Genomic DNA, 17,921 nt, shown 5'->3' with positions numbered 1-17,921 from the left:
GTGAATTGCTCGAAGCGCTACCAATTAACTGAAAGGAGTCAGAGTTCCACTTTCTCTTTCACAAAACTGGTGAATTTGAGAAACTGCTTGGCCTATAACCATTCACTAATCTTACAGTCATAAGATAACAGTGTGTGAGCCCCTGGTAGGTGAGAAAAGAGAGCAAAAACCAGAATAATAATGTAGTATCCTGGCAACTAGACTTTGCACGCATCAAAATGTTGGGTTAGACTGGCCATCGGCTGATTTTAATGAGTTCAAAATTCTTTTGAAGGGAACAGATATTTATAGGATCATTTGGGAAGACTTAGAGCCAGCTAGCCTTTGTTACTATTTTTTTGTTTTTTGTTTTTTGTTTTTTTGTTCTTTTAACTTGATTTTTTTTTCACTGAAAATGCAAAAAGAAAAATAGAACTGCTGATAAGGTAGAAAGTTGTTCACTTCCTTGCTATGCAACATGGGCATATATAAGCTCCCACAGCTTGCTACATGGGAACTCAGCGCAGAGCCGGCTTTGCTCTGTTCCTCAGGGCGATTAACCTGTGTCCCAATCTTCTTTCCCTAGGTTTCCCTAAGCACCGCAGAGGCTGCGCTTGCACTAAATAGGTATATATGTTCTGCTGTGCTCCCGCTCCTCACAAGATGTGCCCCTCTCTTTGCCGGAACAGAACACTGCACCTCTCTGATTGATTCCACACTGCAGACAATATACAGGCTTTCCAAGGGACGTTCCCTCACCAAAGCACAAAGGGACACTATAGAAGAATGTTTGCTTGCCATTTGCAAGTAAGTACACATCCTACGTTGTTACTTCTGTGTATGCATCCAGGTCAACTGCATTTTCCTGTGTAGTCTAAAAACTGGTAGTCTAGTCTAAGGAAGCTTCCAGGCCTTTGTCATACACCAGCCCTCCGCCAGACATCTCATAGGATGTGTTCGGCTCCCCTATTTGCAACAGACTCTTCCTTGAGGCTGATCTTCCCCTTTGGGGAAGGGAGAGGGCACAGCTCAGGCTTTACCCATCACGGTTGATGGACCAGAAGACTATTTCAGGCCTAAAGTGTTCAGATTAAGGGCTGTCTTCATTCTCAAAATAGAGCCAGAAGCAGATGTGTCTGCCCTCTACATGAGCATATCTTACATAGAAGCCAGACTCTGAGTGTGAATAAAAGTGACCTACCTCTAGGCCTCCCAAGACCAGCAGCAAATAAAAGAAAAAACCTCCAGTCACAGTGGGGAATTAAAGGCAATAATTTTTAAGACTGCAGATAGGCATCAGAGCCAGCTGAGGACAAAAGGTAAAGTCACCCCAAGAGCCTTGGGTCCTCAGGAATCTAAGTCAAGTCTGGTAGAATCCAAGGAAGACGACTCTTTCAACAGCAGGTCTTGGCAGTACAGGCCAAGACTGTGATCTGCTGTTTTTCAGCCAGTGTTTTTCCTTCTCACCTGCATATCAGAAACGCCTGAGGAGTTACGAAATAAATATCCCAGTGCCCAGGCCACATCCCAGCCCAAAAAGTCAAAACTGTTAGGGATGGGACCCAAGATTCTGGCTTTTGAACTTCCCAGGTGATTCCAATATGTAGTCAAGATTAGGAATCACTGCTGTAGGTCACTCCAGAGAGAGGATCAACAGGCTTCCCCCTTTAGGGGCCAGCTGAGTATGGTCTTGATTTCTTGTTGAATGAGTTCTTTTCTGATCACATAAATTACTATGCACTGGGGAGCTAGGGCTACCTAGAAAAAAAGACTCATCGGTCCTCACATCGATGTGAGTAGAACATCACACCAAAAGGTAATCTCAGCAATGAGATAGCACTACACACATATCAGAATGGCCAAAATGCAGAACACTGATAACACCAAATGCTGGCAAGGATGTGGAACAACAGGAACTCTCATTCATTGCCGGTGGGAGTGACAATGGTACAGTCACTTTGGAAGGTAATTTGTCAGTCTCTTATAAAACTAAACATACTCTTAACCACATGATTCAACTCTTACTCCTTGGTTTTTTTACCCAAATGAGTTGAAAACTTACATCCATACAAAAACCTGTTTGCAGATGCTTGTAGCAGCTTTATTCATAATTGCCAAAACTTGGGAGCAATCAAAATGTTTTTGAGTGGGCAAATGGATAAATGAACTGTGGTACATCAGACCATGGACTTTTATTCAGTGCTAAAAGGAAATGAGCTATCAAGCAATGAAAATACATAGAGGAACCTTAAACCCGTATTACTAAGTGCAAGAAGCCAATCTGAAAAGGCTACATGCTGTATGATTCCAACTATACGGCTTTCTGGAAAAGGCAAAGCTAAGGAAACAGTGAAAAGATCAGTGGTGTCAGGGGTTGGGGGAGGGAGAGATGAACAGGCTGAGCACAGAATTTTTAGGGCAGTGGAAACAGTATAATGATGGATGTATGTCATTAAATACTTGTTCAAACCGATAGAATGTACAACACCAAGAGTGAACCCTAGTGTAAATTATGAAATTTGAGTGATAACGATGTTTCAGTATAAGTTTGTCAGTTGTCACAAATGTGCCACTGGTGGGGGATAATGATAATGGGGAAAACTGTGCCTGTATGGGGCCAGGGATATATGAGAACTCTCAGTACCCTTTGCTCAATTTTGCTGTAAACCGAAAACTGCTCTGAAAAATAAAGCCTGTTACAAAACAGTTTTAAAATGTTGTAAAAAGGATAATCTCATGCTTATATTTCAAATATAACAATGACCACTATGTTTAAAATACTTTTTAAAATTAATCTATACCTACTGTCTTTGTATCGTCTAAGGCCTACAGGCTTTAACTGCTCTATGGGACAAGCTGTGTCATTGCATAGTATTATTTTCTTGGGGTGGGGAGTAAAGGCTGGTTGATGGGAAGGAGGCCTCGACCCAGGCCCCAGAAAGGATTTTCTCCCAGAGATCTCCTTCCAAAACCAGGCCTGATACTATGGTACCGCTTCATTCAACACAAGATTTTTATGATAACTGGCAGACAATTAAGCTAATTAGAATATTTTTGATCTTTCAAGAGAGACAAATTTCAGTGTACACACCAATTAACCTCCAGGAATTAATAAGTTACCTAGGTTTTGCACTTTGCCACTTCAAAAGGAAGATTAATGCCCCATTATTTTTATGAGCCTCTATTTTCTTAATGGTAGAAAATGGAATAAATAATGAGTTTACACAAAAAGAAATCGTTTGCATCAGCTTTAATTTGTAATTGGCTGGTAATGCATCAATAGCAGCTGCAGATCTTGTTCTACCTTTTGCTGGAGCTGAACTCTGGGTGTATTTTAGAAACCACATCAACCAAGGACCCCTGCCTCCCAACATAAGCTATTTCCTAATAACAAAGTCACATTGGTGAGACTGATTTGAGCTGCAAATATTTCTAAAGAATCAGACTTTGGAGGTCAGGAGATCGAGACCACGGTGAAACCCCGTCTCTACTAAAAATACAAAAAACTAGCCGGGCGTGGTGGCGGGCGCCTGTAGTCCCAGCTACTTGGAGAGGCTGAGGCAGGAGAATGGCGTGAACCTGGGAGGTGGAGCTTGCAGTGAGCGGAGATCGCGCCACTGCACTCCAGCCTGGGCGACAGAGCGAGACTCCGTCTCAAAAAAAAAAAAAAAAAAAAAAAAGAATCAGACTTTGGAGAAATTAGATTTTTTTTTTTTTTTTTGAAACAGAGTCTCGCTCTGTTGCCCAGGCTGGAGTGTGGTGGTGCCATCTCCGCTCTCTGCAAGCTCCACCTCCTGGGTTCACACCATTCTCCTGCCTCAGCCTCCTGAGTAGCTGGGACTATAGGCACCCGCCACCACGCCTGGCTAATTTTTTGTATTTTTAGTAGAAACAGGGTTTCACTATGTTAGCCAGGCTGGTCTCGAACTCCTGACCTCAGGTGATCCGCCCACCTTGACCTCTCAAAGTGCTGAGATTACAGGCGTGAGCTACCGCGCCCGGCCAAGAAATTAGAATTTTACATCAAACAAAAAGTAGAGCTCACAGCCCTATTACTGTACTTTTAGAGCTTTTCTTCTTGATCACTTGAGCTCTAGATGTAGCAGGCGAACTGATACTTAACTAGGTTTTTTCATTGTTTATTTTAATAAGTCAGGAATTCGCAGAATTACAGATGTATTACACTCTTTGTATTCAAGTTAGTGAATCTTAGGTGATAATTGCTGAAGAGCTGAATAATAATGTGAAACATTGAGTGATTTTTGTATTCTAGCTATTGGATTCCGAGACAAGGCTACTTACTCACTGTGTATTTTCACCCTGGGGCTTTTTATCACAAGGCCAGCTCCAGAAACAGTTGTGAAACAGATGACTTTTGTTCTCCACCTGCATACATCCTTCTTATTGTAGATGTTCCAAGAATTTCTTCCCTGGCATTCCAACATTTAACAAAGGGGTGTTAGCTTTACCTCCGTAGCTCCTTAGGCAATAGTGGAAAAAATCCAGGGATTCATGAGCTGAACTTATATACCAAATTGTGTTTATGTGTGTACACCTTTCTCTGGAGAAAACCATAGGTTCCACTAAGATTTTTCAAAATTTGGCAATGTAAAAAAGCAAAATTCATGTTGCTTACCTCTCCTTCCTCTACCTCAAAATGTACTTGTGCCATGAACTCTGTAATTTGATAGATTATTCTTTAAATAGTTACTGTATTTGCCTATTAATGGAGTTGTTTTGAGAACAAAGCCTTACCCCAAACAAATGATTCCAAGTAGTGAGAATTTCATGGCCCAGATCGTAAGGCAGAGGGCTTTAAAGTTCTCTTCAAATCACACCAGTAGGTGGCCTCAGATTCCACCTGTGCAGCTGCTCAACGCAAGTTTCTCCCTCTGCAGAGTTCAGGGGACATTAGAGATGACTACAAAATGAACTGCACCTTCTTTCTGTTATATTATTTGCACATAATCAGTGACTATATTTTGAGTATACATATATCCTAGAACATTTTGTCACATAGCAATTAGAATGCCACCTCAGGTATCCCAATTCATTAGCACCCTTTTTCTGAATTTTAACTGTACTGTTTTCAAGTGTTTTATCATCTACTCTTGTTTATCCAAGATCTTGTGTATTAGGAGCTGTTTTGAGGCTTGGCCATAATATGCTTATTGTTGAGTGTTTCTTTCATTCCTCCTTTATTATTTTTCTTATGTTTTCATTTTATTTTTCTATGTTTCTTATTTCATACTGCAGTCACTTGAGGCCTTCCATGTTACAGCAACTCCTGCGACGCCTCGTTTTTGATGTGCCACAACTCAATGAATACTGCAAAATGCCTCTCAAGGTAAACATCACTATGGTTACAGAAATACAGTCTATTGCACAGGAAACTTGCCTTGTAATATGTGATGTCTTCACAATTTGGAGGGAAAAATACGTGCTAAATGGGTTTTACCCCTTTAAGTTGATGATTAGCTAACAAGATACATCCCACAAAACCAAGTCCTTTCTTGAATGCCAAGGTTGAAGAAAATTGCTCCAATTTTCTTTAACTGTTTTCCACTGACTGCTTGATATTTAGCTGCAGTTCATACGGGGACTTAGATTTTGTGCTTTCCCGCTGTAATTAGGTTTATCAGAATGTGTTCATCTCAAAAAGTTTTGAAGGCCCTGTGGTTTTTCATTAAATTGATTAAAATGTCCCTTTTCTATTCCATACTATTTTGTGCTTTTCTTCTTTGTAAGAAATCTTTTTTTTTTGTTTTCTACTTTTTTTTTTTTTTAAATGAGATGGAGTCTTGCTCTGTCACTCAGGCTGAAGTGCAGCGGTGAGATCTCAGCTCACTGCAACCTCTACCTCCCAGGTTCAAGCAATTCTCCTGCCTCAGCCTCTTGAGTAGCTGGGACTACAGGCACGTGCTACTATGCCCAGCTAATTTTTGTTTGTTTGTTTGTTTTTTAGTAGAGATGGGGTTTCACCATTTTGGCCAGGCTGGTCTCGAACGCCTGACCTCAAGTGATCTACCTGCCTCAGCCTCCCAGAGTGCTGGGATTACAGCCATGAGCCACTGCGCCTGGCTCTCTTTCTTAACAAAAAGACCACAGACCCCTCTCTTTTATTATTATTTTTTTGAGACAGAGTCTCACTCTTTTTTTTTTTTTTTTTTTTTTTTTTTTTGAGACGGAGTCTCGCTCTGTCTCCCAGGCTGGAGTGCAGTGGCGCAATCTCAGCTCACTGCAAGCTCCGCCTCCCGGGTTCATGCCATTCTCCTGCCTCAGCCTCCCGAGTAGCTGGGACGACAGGCGCCCGCCATCACGCCCGGCTAATTTTTTTTTTTTTGTATTTTTAGTAGAGACGGGGTTTCACCGTGGTCTCGATCTCCTGACCTCGTGATCCGCCCACCTCGGCCTCCCAAAGTGCTGGGATTACAAGCGTGAGCCACCGCGCCCGGCCGAGTCTGACTCTTTTACTCACACTTGAGTGCAGTGGCACAGCCACAGCTTACTGCAACCTTGAGCTCCCGAGTTCAAGCAACCCTCCCTCCTCAGTCTCCCAAAATGCTGGGATTACAGCAGATGTGAACCACCATGCCTGGCCTTCCCTTTTTTTATTGTCTTGTTTCTGGTTTTCTCATACATTACAAATATTTTATCACTAGAGGCATCTGGGCCTGGTGGGAGGCCACCAGAATCAGCCATCCACCCAAGCAGACAGTGTTTTTTACCTTTTCTCTCTGAGGCACCTGCCATATTCACACCTGAAAATCCTACCTAATGATTTTAACAGCACTTCTCTTTATAGTCCAAGCAAGCATTTCAGGCAGCATTTTACTGTGATAACCAGAATTCCCAGAGGGCTTTAGTTCAATCCCCTGTCTCCATGCCAGGCAGAAAACAGTTTGTGTGTTCTCAGAGATTCCACAGTCCTCCAACAGCCAATTCTTCTCTCTAGCAGCCCTAGTTTTAATCTCAAAAAAATACTTTAACTGAAAACCATAGTGTGTACATCTTAATTTGGTATTGCTTCCTCTGCAAGCCTTTGCTGCCAGCTGGATACTGGCTTTCAGGAGGCATTATTGATATCACTCAATAAGCTCATTTTTACCTCTCAAATCCATGGGATTTTTCTTGGAGGGCATGGATCACACCTGCTGAGATGGAAACATTACCGGTAATTTCTGCCCTCTACTGGCAAGATGTGAAACTGCTGTAAAGTCACTGGGGTGTGAGAGAGGGGAGAGGGAGTGGGCACAGGGAGTGGGGGCAAGGAAACAACGGGTAGTAATTGATGAGAGAAAATCTTCAGACCCACGACTTGCAGCCCACCATCCTCTCCCCATATCAGCATCCCCCCAAGATCTTCCAGAATTACAAGCAAAGGTCCCAGAAGAAATTCTTTCCACCCCTGACTGGCTAGAACAACACACAGTGGCTACTTTCAGAAGGTAGCGCTTTCTGGTTTGAACTAGAAACGGCTCCTCTCCATTTTCTAGTAACTGCTAGGGGCACATTAGGAGGCACAAGAATTAATCAGGCAGATCCGCTCAGGCTCAAGCTCATTAGGCAGAGAGCAGACTGTTCCCAGCGGTGTTTGAAGGGCCTCTTTGTAAATAGCCCAGCTGTTTCGCATGTTTCATTCTCATGATCTCTGCTTACTATTTGATTCTCTCCTGCATGTTTTTGATGCCTGTGGACTTTCTCTACCCCACCCCGCTGGTCTGTCCTGTTCTGCACCTCCCAGCTTCTGACAAATCACTATGAACAGTGCTGGAAGTATTACTGCCTGCCTTCAGGATGGGGGAGCTACGGGCTAGCTGTGGAAGAAGAGCTGCACCTAACAGAGAAGCTTTTCTGGGGGATTTTTGACTCGCTCTCCCATAAGGTAATGACAGTACTTTCTGAACAAAAAGAGAGCATCTCAGTGCTCCAGCATCTACAGATAATAACAGCCATCATCTGTTTAGCATTCCATTTGCCAGGACCTGTGCTAAGTACTTCACAAGCGTATTATGCTAATCGTTACCCATCTCTCTGAAATGGAAACTCTCAAAATCCTTATTTTACAGGTGAAGAAAAGCCTCGGAGTAGTTGAATAAATTTTCACATTCACAAAGCTATACATGGGAAAGTGACTACCAGAGTGAATTACACACGCATCATCTGATGTCAGTCTTTGATGTCTTACTTCTCCATTTGTTTCCCCCTGATGTGGCGCGGCTCCTGTCTGCCAACCTTCACTAGGCTCGAGCCAAGAGGAAAAGTCCTGACATCTGCTGTGATGGTGGGACAGGGGATTTCCAGAAGACCTTAAGCCATTCTGGGAGAGGTTCTTCGCAGGCACTCATTTGAGGAGGCGTCAAGTGAGAACTGAGAGCCTCTGAATCCCAGGCCTTACTGAACAGTGTGATTGAAGTAGAGCTCTGACTCTTAGACTTTGCTCCACTTCCCCTAACCCAATTTGTGAGGTCAGGAGCTTTAAAGGTAGAAAATGAGTAGGTCTGGTTTTCTTAGAGAAATCTAGAACATGCACATAGCTTGTTCACCTGCATTTAAATTTACTTTACCCCTGGATTTCATTGGTCTAGTATAAGCAGATCAAAAGCTCTTCCCAACCCCATGCTGTTTGACTGAAATTCATTTCTGGCTGAGTTCAAGAGACAATGATGGATATTGAGCAGCCTGCTGATGATGTCAACATATGACCCATATTAGCTACTGCAGAGCTTGGCACAGCTTACCGTGCCCTCTCCAGTTGTAAGTTGGGTCCGTTTCTATGACCATCCTTAGCAGACAAGTTTATAGTCGCTTCTGGCCTAGCAACTAGTCACTTTAACCCTTAGGTAGTCTTGAAATTAACCATTTAGGAGATATTGATTTAAACCTGTTTAAGATTTTTCAACTTAAAGCAAATGGTGACTTGAGGATTTATAGAGTGTTATTTCATTTTCCAAGGATACCTTCGTTTCCACCAGAAAATATTTAAGGGGTTACACATTTCTCGTTTTGGTTAACCTGGATAAATGCGCATATTTTATTTCTGTTTTCAGCTGATTGGTGATTGGTTCTGTCTAAGGGCATGGTTCTGCTTTCTCTACTAACGTGGCCTTGTTTTTCCCTCACAGAAATATGACCCAGATCTTTTCCGAATGGCCCTGCCTTGTCTCAGTGCTATAGCTGGGGCCTTGCCACCAGATTATTTAGATACCAGAATCACAGCCACATTGGAGAAACAGATCTCAGTGGATGCGGATGGCAACTTTGACCCAAAACCTATCAACACCATGAAGTGAGTCCAGAATCATCTCTAAGCTGGTCCTGTATTTTGTCCAGTAGCCAATGTTTTCTTCCAGAGGGTAGCAAGAAATGTGAGCTTTACCTCTTTCCCTCCTGCCAACACTGTTCATCATTTCTCTTGACGTGGCAAGTCCCATCAGGCATAAGGTTTAATCCATATATATCTGTATTATTATATTCTGGGCTTTTGGTGGGGGAGGAAAGGGTTGGTTTATTTTTTACCAGAGATAGATGCTCCCACAAATAAATGTCTCCTGAGGCACTGAGAGAACTACCCTGACAAATTATGCAATTAATTTATTAATGAGCTTTTTGACAATATCTTTGCTCTGGGTGAATTAGGCTCATATGGTTCTAATAGCATCATACATCACAACAGCTCCATAAATAACACTCAGCTGTGTCCTGGCAAGGCTGGGGTGTGATGGCAGAACAGTCTGGGGTCCTCAATGGAAAAGCTGGACCTGCTCTTTGTCATGCCGAGGGATGCTGGAACTTCAGAATAGCCCTACCATTGTGCCTTTTACTTTCTCCCTGTAATTTTCCAGAATTTCTCACTGGTGTTGACTAGGCCATGGAGGTGTGCTTATCCCTTGGGCAAAATATTGCTAAATTTTGGTTTGTGGTAGTTCTGCCCAGTTATGAATATGTGCTGCAGGGTATACAGTCAGCTCCAGGTGCATTTTAAATGAAGAGCTCTAAAACTGCTTCAGAGTGAGCAGGGAAAGTAAGCCTGAGCCTATATGAGCCCCTTGGACCTGTCCTTCATGGCGGTAGTTCTCAAATGAAAGCCTGAACCCTTCCCAGGGGGACTGTCTGCTTTGATAATGTGTAAAATTCATCTTTGGGACAATTAAACACACATTCCATTGGAAAGAGCTTTGAGCTGTGGGGATGGTGGGACAGAATTGAAACTGCTGTAAGTAAGAGGTAAGGAGCATGGTAAACCATCAAGCTGGGGCCAAAGAAGGCAGGTGCTGACTTGGGAGAACTCTGCCTATAAAAATGTAACAGTGCTAAAGAAAGACAAAGCAAATGGCATAGTAACTTGGATGCTTTTGAAAACATTCTGAGAAAACATTATACTCTAGCAACTGTGTGTTAATGGCTCTGTGTTATTTTGAGAGTTTAGATTTATTCCAGTATAGCTGTGACATCAATATAGTTCCTTGAGGAATGTGAGGAATGGAGACTAACCCTGGCTTAAGGAGAAAAGCACCTTATTGCAAGAATATGGGGTCATTATCAAGACCAAGTGAAAGGCCAACCTGGCCTTAGCACACATAGTCATCAGGGAAGGACTGGAATCAGGCATAGTGAGGAAATTGACAATCTTCAGGTGTCCCCATTGGGTGAATCACCTTGAAGAATTTACTGCCCTAGTTTCACCCAACTCAAGACTTAAATTCCGTGGAGAGAAAGTCTGATTTGCCTAGTCATATGCCCATCCTTGGTGACAGTTTCACGTAACACTGCATGCAATATAAGAAGACTATACAATGCAAAGGGAATGTAGGTGCTGGTACCAACAGAAGGGACAAGAGCTGTTTTCTGGGAAAACAAATGGCAGATGTCTACTGTACTTGGAAAATTCTAGCTAGCTTTTTTTTTTTTTTTTTTTTTTTTTTTTTTTGAGATGGAGTCTTGCTCTGTCGCCCAGGCTGGAGTACAGTGGCACGATCTCAACTCACTGCAAGCTCCACCTCCCCGTTCACGCCATTCTCCTGCCCCAGCCTCCCGAGTAGCTGGGACCACAGGCACCAGCCACTACGCCCGGCTAATTTTTTTGTATTTTTAGTAGAGACGGAGTTTCACCGTGTTAGCCAGGATGGTCTCGATCTCCTGACCTCATGATCCATCCACCTCGGCCTCCCAAAGTGCTGGGATTACAGGCATGAGCCACAGCGCCCGGCCCCAAAATTCTAGTATTTTACCATGAGCTACTGAGCCCCAAAAGGTAGAAAACCACTATTTCATAACATATGACTCTGTGGCTACCCAATTCTACCATTTCCAGATTGTAGCCAGAGGATGACAGGCCATTTACCTTGGATTCTCACTGTCTAACCAAGACAGGTCTGGCCCAGGAGCCAAGAGACCCCGGAGCACATGGCAGGAGGCCTTCCCAGCCAAGGCTCCTGCAGAGATGTTCCATGGTTAGACTTGGGTGTGTCTGTGACCTAACCCTGGCTGTGTCACCCCTACTGAGGAATGTCACTGTGCCTGGAGTCCAGCTTCAGCTTTGGGATTGGCTGGCTGATCAAATCCACCCTCTGACAGCTGGTTGATTGGTGGTTCTGACTATCTTCTGCTATGTCTGGCTGAAGTGCTTGGGGAGGTTGTAATTGTTTTTCCTCATTTCACAGTTTTTCCTTGCCTGAAAAATTGGAATACATCGTCACCAAGTATGCTGAGCATTCACATGATAAATGGGCCTGTGACAAGGTAGGGATTATCATCCAACTGACAATCGTCAGGAAGGAAAAACAGCCCAAGAACATTAAAGGGCCCAGTGCTGGAAATCTGCCTGATTTGTCTAAGTAACAGATTTTCCATGCCAAGAGCATTCATTATTTCGGAGCAGCAATTTCCCAGGGTTGGTGGAGGTCAAAGAAATAGGTGACAGCAGCTGCTGGTGTTGCTTTTGTATTTCTCAAGAAAATGATCAATTCTGGAAGTGTTAACTTCTTTCTCAACATTTACTTACTGGAGTCGTGCCCAAACACAGGCTTGTGTGTGTTTGATGTAAATGCTTAATGGGAATGGGGAGGCTTCTATTTAATTTTTATCTTTGAATGCAGATTGGAAAAAAAAAAATGAAATTGAAAGCCTAACCCTTGCATGTTTCTGGAAGGCTGGATTTTATTCTAGGGAAGACATGCAATTGTCTTCTTATGGTAGGCAGTAGCAGAACTCCCAGACACTCCCTTATTAATAAGGCTCTCCATCTGGTGTTTAAAATCCCTCACCACATGAGGTCAGGCTGTTTAATAAGTTTCATTGCTGTGTCAACCCTTTAACACTGGCAGGCAAAGTGGGAAGACTGTGCCAAAGATATCCAGGATTCCCGTGGGCTGCTAGTTAAGGATTGGGGCCATTTCTCAGCTGCAGCCTACAGTGTGTAACAGTGGACCCATGTCCACAGCGAAGCCACAGAAAACCACCTCCATACAATGTGCCCACAGAGAGGGGACACCGTGAACCACCAGCTCAGCCTCTGTGTGGATGTAGGCTCAGCTCATCCTTCCAGGAGTCTACTGGGGGCTGATGATAACAGCTATTCATTGTAACTATAGAACAGGCTAATACCTCATGATTCTAAAAAGGAGTTAAAACAGAGTTGGCAAATCTATTCTGTAACGGGCTGAATGATCAACATTTGAGGCTTCAAGGGCCAGACGATCTCCACTGCAACAACTCCACGTGGCTGTTGTGGCACAAAAGTAGCCATAGAGAAAACATAAACAAAAGTGCATGCCTGTGTTCCAATCAAATTTTATTAATTAAAAAAGGTGGCCAGCTAGATTTGGCTCAGGGCATAGCCGCTGGCCCTTGCTCTAGAGCATCTGCGTTTTCTAAGAACTCTTTGCCTATGGCCATTTGGCCAGCCTGTGAATTAGGGAGAAGAGTCACCTCCAGGAGCCCACAGCATTAGCCAAGCTATCACTCATGCATGTGGATTTGAACTCCCAAGTCTCTCTTACATCTGTACATTTGTCTCTGTTCTTACGACTTCAGTCCAAGCTGCCATCGTCTTTTACCCAGACGACTGGGATAAGCTCTTTACGGGTCTCCCCAAGTGCATTTGCCCAGTCTGTTCTTCATACTGCAAGCAAGTCAGAGTTTCAGTACACAAATTAAATCATGCATATTCTACCACTGCTCCTCCTACCCAGGCCCTTCTCCTTGTTAAAATCCTTTCATAATTTCTAACTCTTCTGAAGATAATGGTCAAAATCTTTGGTATGGCCTGGTAAGCGCTCCCTGATCTGACCGCTGCTGCCATCTCTAGCCTCATCTCCTCCTTTGCCCTCTGCCCTCCAGCCACCTCCCCTTATTTTAGACTCACTCTCTCTTTCATGTGCGCTACACATGCCAGAGACCCTCCTCTGTCTGAGCCTGCCAGATACTCACCTGTACTCACACACATTCTCACAGCGTTCACCAACTCATCCTGCAAGTATCACTCCAAGCATGAATTCCTAGGATGGCATTTAGGATGGCATTTTTTTCCAGATTTCTCAGCCCTGGGCCCTCTTAGCACCTTGTTCTTCTCTTTCATAGTACTTCCATAGCATGCTTAGGTATTTGTACTTATAACAGTTATACATCTATATATTTATTCTGTTTATCAATTTTACATTTACTAGTATGGTTATTTGATTGATATCTCTTTCTGCCACTAGACTGTAAGCTTCACGAGGGCATAGATACATGCTGCTCACCAGTACCAGGCGGCACTGAGTATCTCACAAGAAAAAAGAGTATTTTCCTTGCCCTCAAAAGCCTCATGATCTTGTGGGAGAAACAAAATGAACCAGCCATTGTGGGGCAGCTTGTTCAGGGCTATGGTGAGCATCAGCACAGGATTAGAACACATAGGAGTCCCTAATCCAGGACTGGGGGTCCAGGGACACCTCCCAGAGTTGGTGACATCTACAGCATGTGCTAAAGGATGAGTGGGAGCCATTTGTCACAAGGAGGTAAGCACGCTGCCGGCCTTGGAAACAGCAGGTGCAGACCCAGGGAGGCAAGAGACAGTTTGGCTTTAGGGAACCATGGTTCAGTATAGCTAGGACATGGAGCAGGATGGGGACAGAGGGTGAGAAATAAGTCTGGAGAGGGCAATATGATCACCTTTTTAGGTTTACAGGTCATTTGAAAGCACGTGGGTTTTACCAGGATGGCAGCTGGCAGTCAGAAACATTCGAAGTCAGAAACATTCGAAGTCAGAATCATTGTGTGCCCACAAATGATTGTGATTTTTGAATATCCCCTGACGCTGGTGTAGAAAATGAATCCATAGAGAGGCAGCAAGACTGGAGGCTGGGAGGCTACTTAGGAAGCTCTTGCAGTAACCCCAGTGAGAGCTAATGGTGGCCTGAGCTAACACATTAGCAGGGAAGTGGGTGAGAGAGAGAGACAGACAGACAGACAAATGATGGGAGGGGTACAGGCAGTGGTGTCAAGGAGGACTCCCATGTCATTGGCTGGGAAAGTGAGTGTAAGCTGGGGCTGTTCACTCCACTTCATCCAGGGGACCCAAGAGGAGGAGACATGTAGAGAAGTAATTTGAGGGGTGCCTGTGGAACATCCAAGCAAAGCTTAAATAGGTTTGAAACTAGGAGGGAGTTTCTGCGCTGGAAGTACTGATTTGATACTTGTCTCTTCTCAGTGGTAACTGAAACGTGCATTTAACAAATGGACAGAAGCAGAGATTGAGAAAGAGCAGCCAGGAGTCTTGGGGATATGAAGTTATGGAAATCAGGGGCTCTTACTTATCTCTGTATCCACTGTACCTAGGACAGAGTCTGGTGTGTACCATAGAAGACATTCACCCAATATTTGTTGAATAACCCTAAAAGTTCTTAAACTTCTGTGACTCTAGGAAGCACACATCACTACACTTTTGCTCTGGCACTGGCAGGCAAGGGTTGCAAGGCAAATGGGCCCCTCTAGGCAGTGGCAATAGGTCCAGTCTTCCCAGGCCTTCCAGTCCTAGCCTCTGTTCTTCCTGCGAGGGGGGTACACTAACCTGAGAAGCACTGTTCCCAGGGCCTTTTGAAACATGCTGTTTTAAGTGGGCCTGAAATACAAGCGAAAAAGTGGAGAGGACAGCAACTGAAACAAGAAGGAATAGAAGAGCAGAGTTCAAGATTCAGGAGGCGGAGAGCCTGATGGCCTGAAAGTATCAATTAGGCATTTTTGAGGAGAATTTCTAAGCCCTGTCACTATCCATTATTCCATTTGCTCCATGAAAATAGAAGCAGGGATTGGGTCACATGGCGGGGTTCTTTGTGTGCCAAGGATATTTGAACTGAGAACATTTCTACAGAGTCAGAGTGGATGGAAATATGGGATTTCCCTGGATGAAAATGTGAAGACCCACCCACTAATAAGGCCTTTCAAGACATTAACGGAGAAGGTAAGAAACAGGCCTCTGGTAATACTGTGTGGCCATGCTCTTTCCTTCCTTGAGTGATTTTGTCAGGAGCTCAGAGGAGTTCAGAGCACATTCACTCTCAAGTCCCTAAAACATCACCTAGGACTCAGTAAACTGCTCACAAGCTTGCCAGTGTGCAACTGCCTCAGGACCAGTTTCCAAGAGCCCAGCCTCACTTTCTGTTCTTTGGCTTTGAGAGGCCATTGGTTTCAAAGAAGCATTGTTCAGCACTTTGAGGCTGGGCTAAAATGCATTTGTAGTTCTGCAACTGAACTGAACCAGGAAGGGGTTTGGTTAGGGCAGGGCAGGGAGAAGGCACAGTGAAATTACTGGAGAAATTCAGACAAGGCCGGGTGTGGTGGCTCACGCCTGTAATCCTAGCACTTTGGGAGACCAAGGTGGGAGGATTGCTTGAGGTCAGGGGTTCAAGACCAGCCTAGCCAACATGGCAAAACCCCGTCTCTACTGAAAATACAAAAATTAGCCGGGCAGGAGAATTAGCTGAGGCAGGAGAATTGCTTGAACTCAGGAGGCAGAGGTTGCAGTGAGCCAAGATCATGCCACTGCACTCCAGCCTGGCGACAGAGCGAGACTCTATCTCAAAGAAGAGAAAAAGAAAAAATTCAGACAAAAATAATTTCTTTCTTTCTTTTTTTTTTTTTTTTTTTTTTTTTTTTTTGAGGCAGGGTCTCATTCTGTCACCCAGGCTAGAGTGTAGTGGTGTGATCTTGGCTCACTGCAACCTCCACCTTCCGGGCTCAAGTGATCCTCTCACCTCAGCCTCCCAAGTAGCTGGGACTATAGGCATGCACCACCATGCCCAGCTAATTTTTGTAATTTTTTAGCAGAGACAGGGTTTCGCCATGTTGGCCAGGCTGGTCTTGAACCCCTGACCTCAAGCAATCCTCCCACCTCGGCCTCCCAAAGTGCTGGAATTACAGGTGTAAACTACCATGCCCAGCCAAAAATGATTTCTAATACACAGAAGATACAGGTAATAGAGAAGAGAATCCTCAAGAAAATATGGTTAAAAGAACACGTCTCTTGCTTAAAAAAATTAATTAATTAATTAACATATTTGGTTTAACTCAACTCTGAATTCTTGTCTTGCAATCTGTAAGATTCTTAGTGAGCTTTAGGCCTAGGCCTCGTGTCACATGTAAAGGATGATGTATGTATCTTTGTATTCATGTTGACTACCTATTAAATTGTACATAGACCAAAAGAGAATTCTTTTTTTTTTTTTTTTTTTTTGAGACGGAGTTTCACTTTTTTTGAGACGGAGTAGCACTCAAGCGAGAGTGCAGTGGTGCAATCTTGGCTCACTGCAAGCTCCATCTCCCGGATTCAAGCGATTCTCTTGCCTCAGCCTCCCAAGTAGCTGGGACTACAGGCATGCGCCACTACGCCCGGCTAATTTTTGAGTTTTTAGTGGAGATGGGGTTTCACCATGTTGTCTAGGCTGGTGTCGAATTTCTGACTTCAGATGATCCACCTGCCTCAGCCTCCCAAAGTGCTGGGATTACAGGCGTGAGCCACCGCGCCCAGCCCGCAAGAATTCTAAATCTAAGAAATTATCTTTCCCAAACTCACAGGAGAGTTTTATGCAGATGCATTTTGACAAGGTCTCATCTTCAACAACTACTAGAACATGAGGAGTCACTCTCCTGTTCCTGTTCTTTGTCTACAGAATGTAGATAATGTCATTAATAATGTCTGGCACATTTCCTTCCAGGGCAGGAGAGACTGTAGGGTCTTATACCTAAAAACACCGGAAAGACTATGTTTTGGGTAAGATGCTGCAAAGGATGCTTTGACCTTGTGAGAGAAGGCTGTTGCTAACTAGCACCCCCACCCACAGTGGGAGACACCTTCCATGCGGAGATGAGCCAGGGGGAATGCTGGGGTGTGTTCTGCAAAGTGCTTCTGCTCAAATTCTCTTCTAGGAGAAGGAAATTTATCGCTGGCCTGCCCGAGAGTCCCTGAAAACCATGCTGGCTGTGGGCTGGACTGTGGAGAGGACCAAAGAGGGAGAAGCTTTAGTTCAACAGCGGGAAAATGAGAAGCTTCGAAGTGTGTCCCAGGCCAACCAGGTACGACACCACACCCAGAGGCCCACACTGGGCCGATGGAAGCCGTGGAGAATCTGGGAATGTTCTGCCCGGGGCGTCATAGGTGGGACCATCTAAGATGAACCCTGGGGATTTTTCAGGGCACATCTTTGACAGCTGAAGTTGGGGATGCCTGATAAGAACAAGGAAAATAATGGCAACCCAGTGACTCTGCCTTTGCTTTCCTAGGGCAACAGCTACAGCCCTGCTCCCCTCGACCTCTCAAACGTTGTGCTCTCCAGAGAGCTCCAGGTCAGTGCCCCAGGTCCAGCATGACTTGCTTTCAAGTGCAGGACGCATTACCTTCCAAAGAGTTAAAGGGGGAAAAAAGGGAAAGAATGCCTAGAACATATCACCACTAAAATTCAAAA

General features: G+C 44.2%; 1 protein-coding gene across 4 annotated transcripts in view; it reads left to right on the top strand.

The window, feature by feature from the left end:
- RYR3 (ryanodine receptor 3) overlaps window positions 1–17,921 on the top strand; it is a 568,187-nt gene that overhangs the window by 429,621 nt on the left and 120,645 nt on the right. For all 4 annotated transcript variants that reach the window (XM_030814359.1, XM_030814360.1, XM_030814362.1 and 1 more), the window contains exons 48-55: window positions 566–786; window positions 5,236–5,326; window positions 7,724–7,864; window positions 9,105–9,268; window positions 11,643–11,721; window positions 15,332–15,421; window positions 17,386–17,532; window positions 17,740–17,802. In XM_030814359.1, coding sequence (XP_030670219.1) covers window positions 566–786; window positions 5,236–5,326; window positions 7,724–7,864; window positions 9,105–9,268; window positions 11,643–11,721; window positions 15,332–15,421; window positions 17,386–17,532; window positions 17,740–17,802 — 996 coding nt within the window. The remainder of the gene's footprint in view (window positions 1–565; window positions 787–5,235; window positions 5,327–7,723; window positions 7,865–9,104; window positions 9,269–11,642; window positions 11,722–15,331; window positions 15,422–17,385; window positions 17,533–17,739; window positions 17,803–17,921) is intronic.

Source organism: Nomascus leucogenys, chromosome 6 (genome assembly GCF_006542625.1).
Source record: "Nomascus leucogenys isolate Asia chromosome 6, Asia_NLE_v1, whole genome shotgun sequence".
In the NCBI taxonomy this organism is placed as follows: domain Eukaryota; kingdom Metazoa; phylum Chordata; class Mammalia; order Primates; family Hylobatidae; genus Nomascus; species Nomascus leucogenys.
The sequence above is the reverse complement of the archived record's forward strand: the minus strand, read 5'-3'. Positions and strand labels throughout refer to the sequence as shown.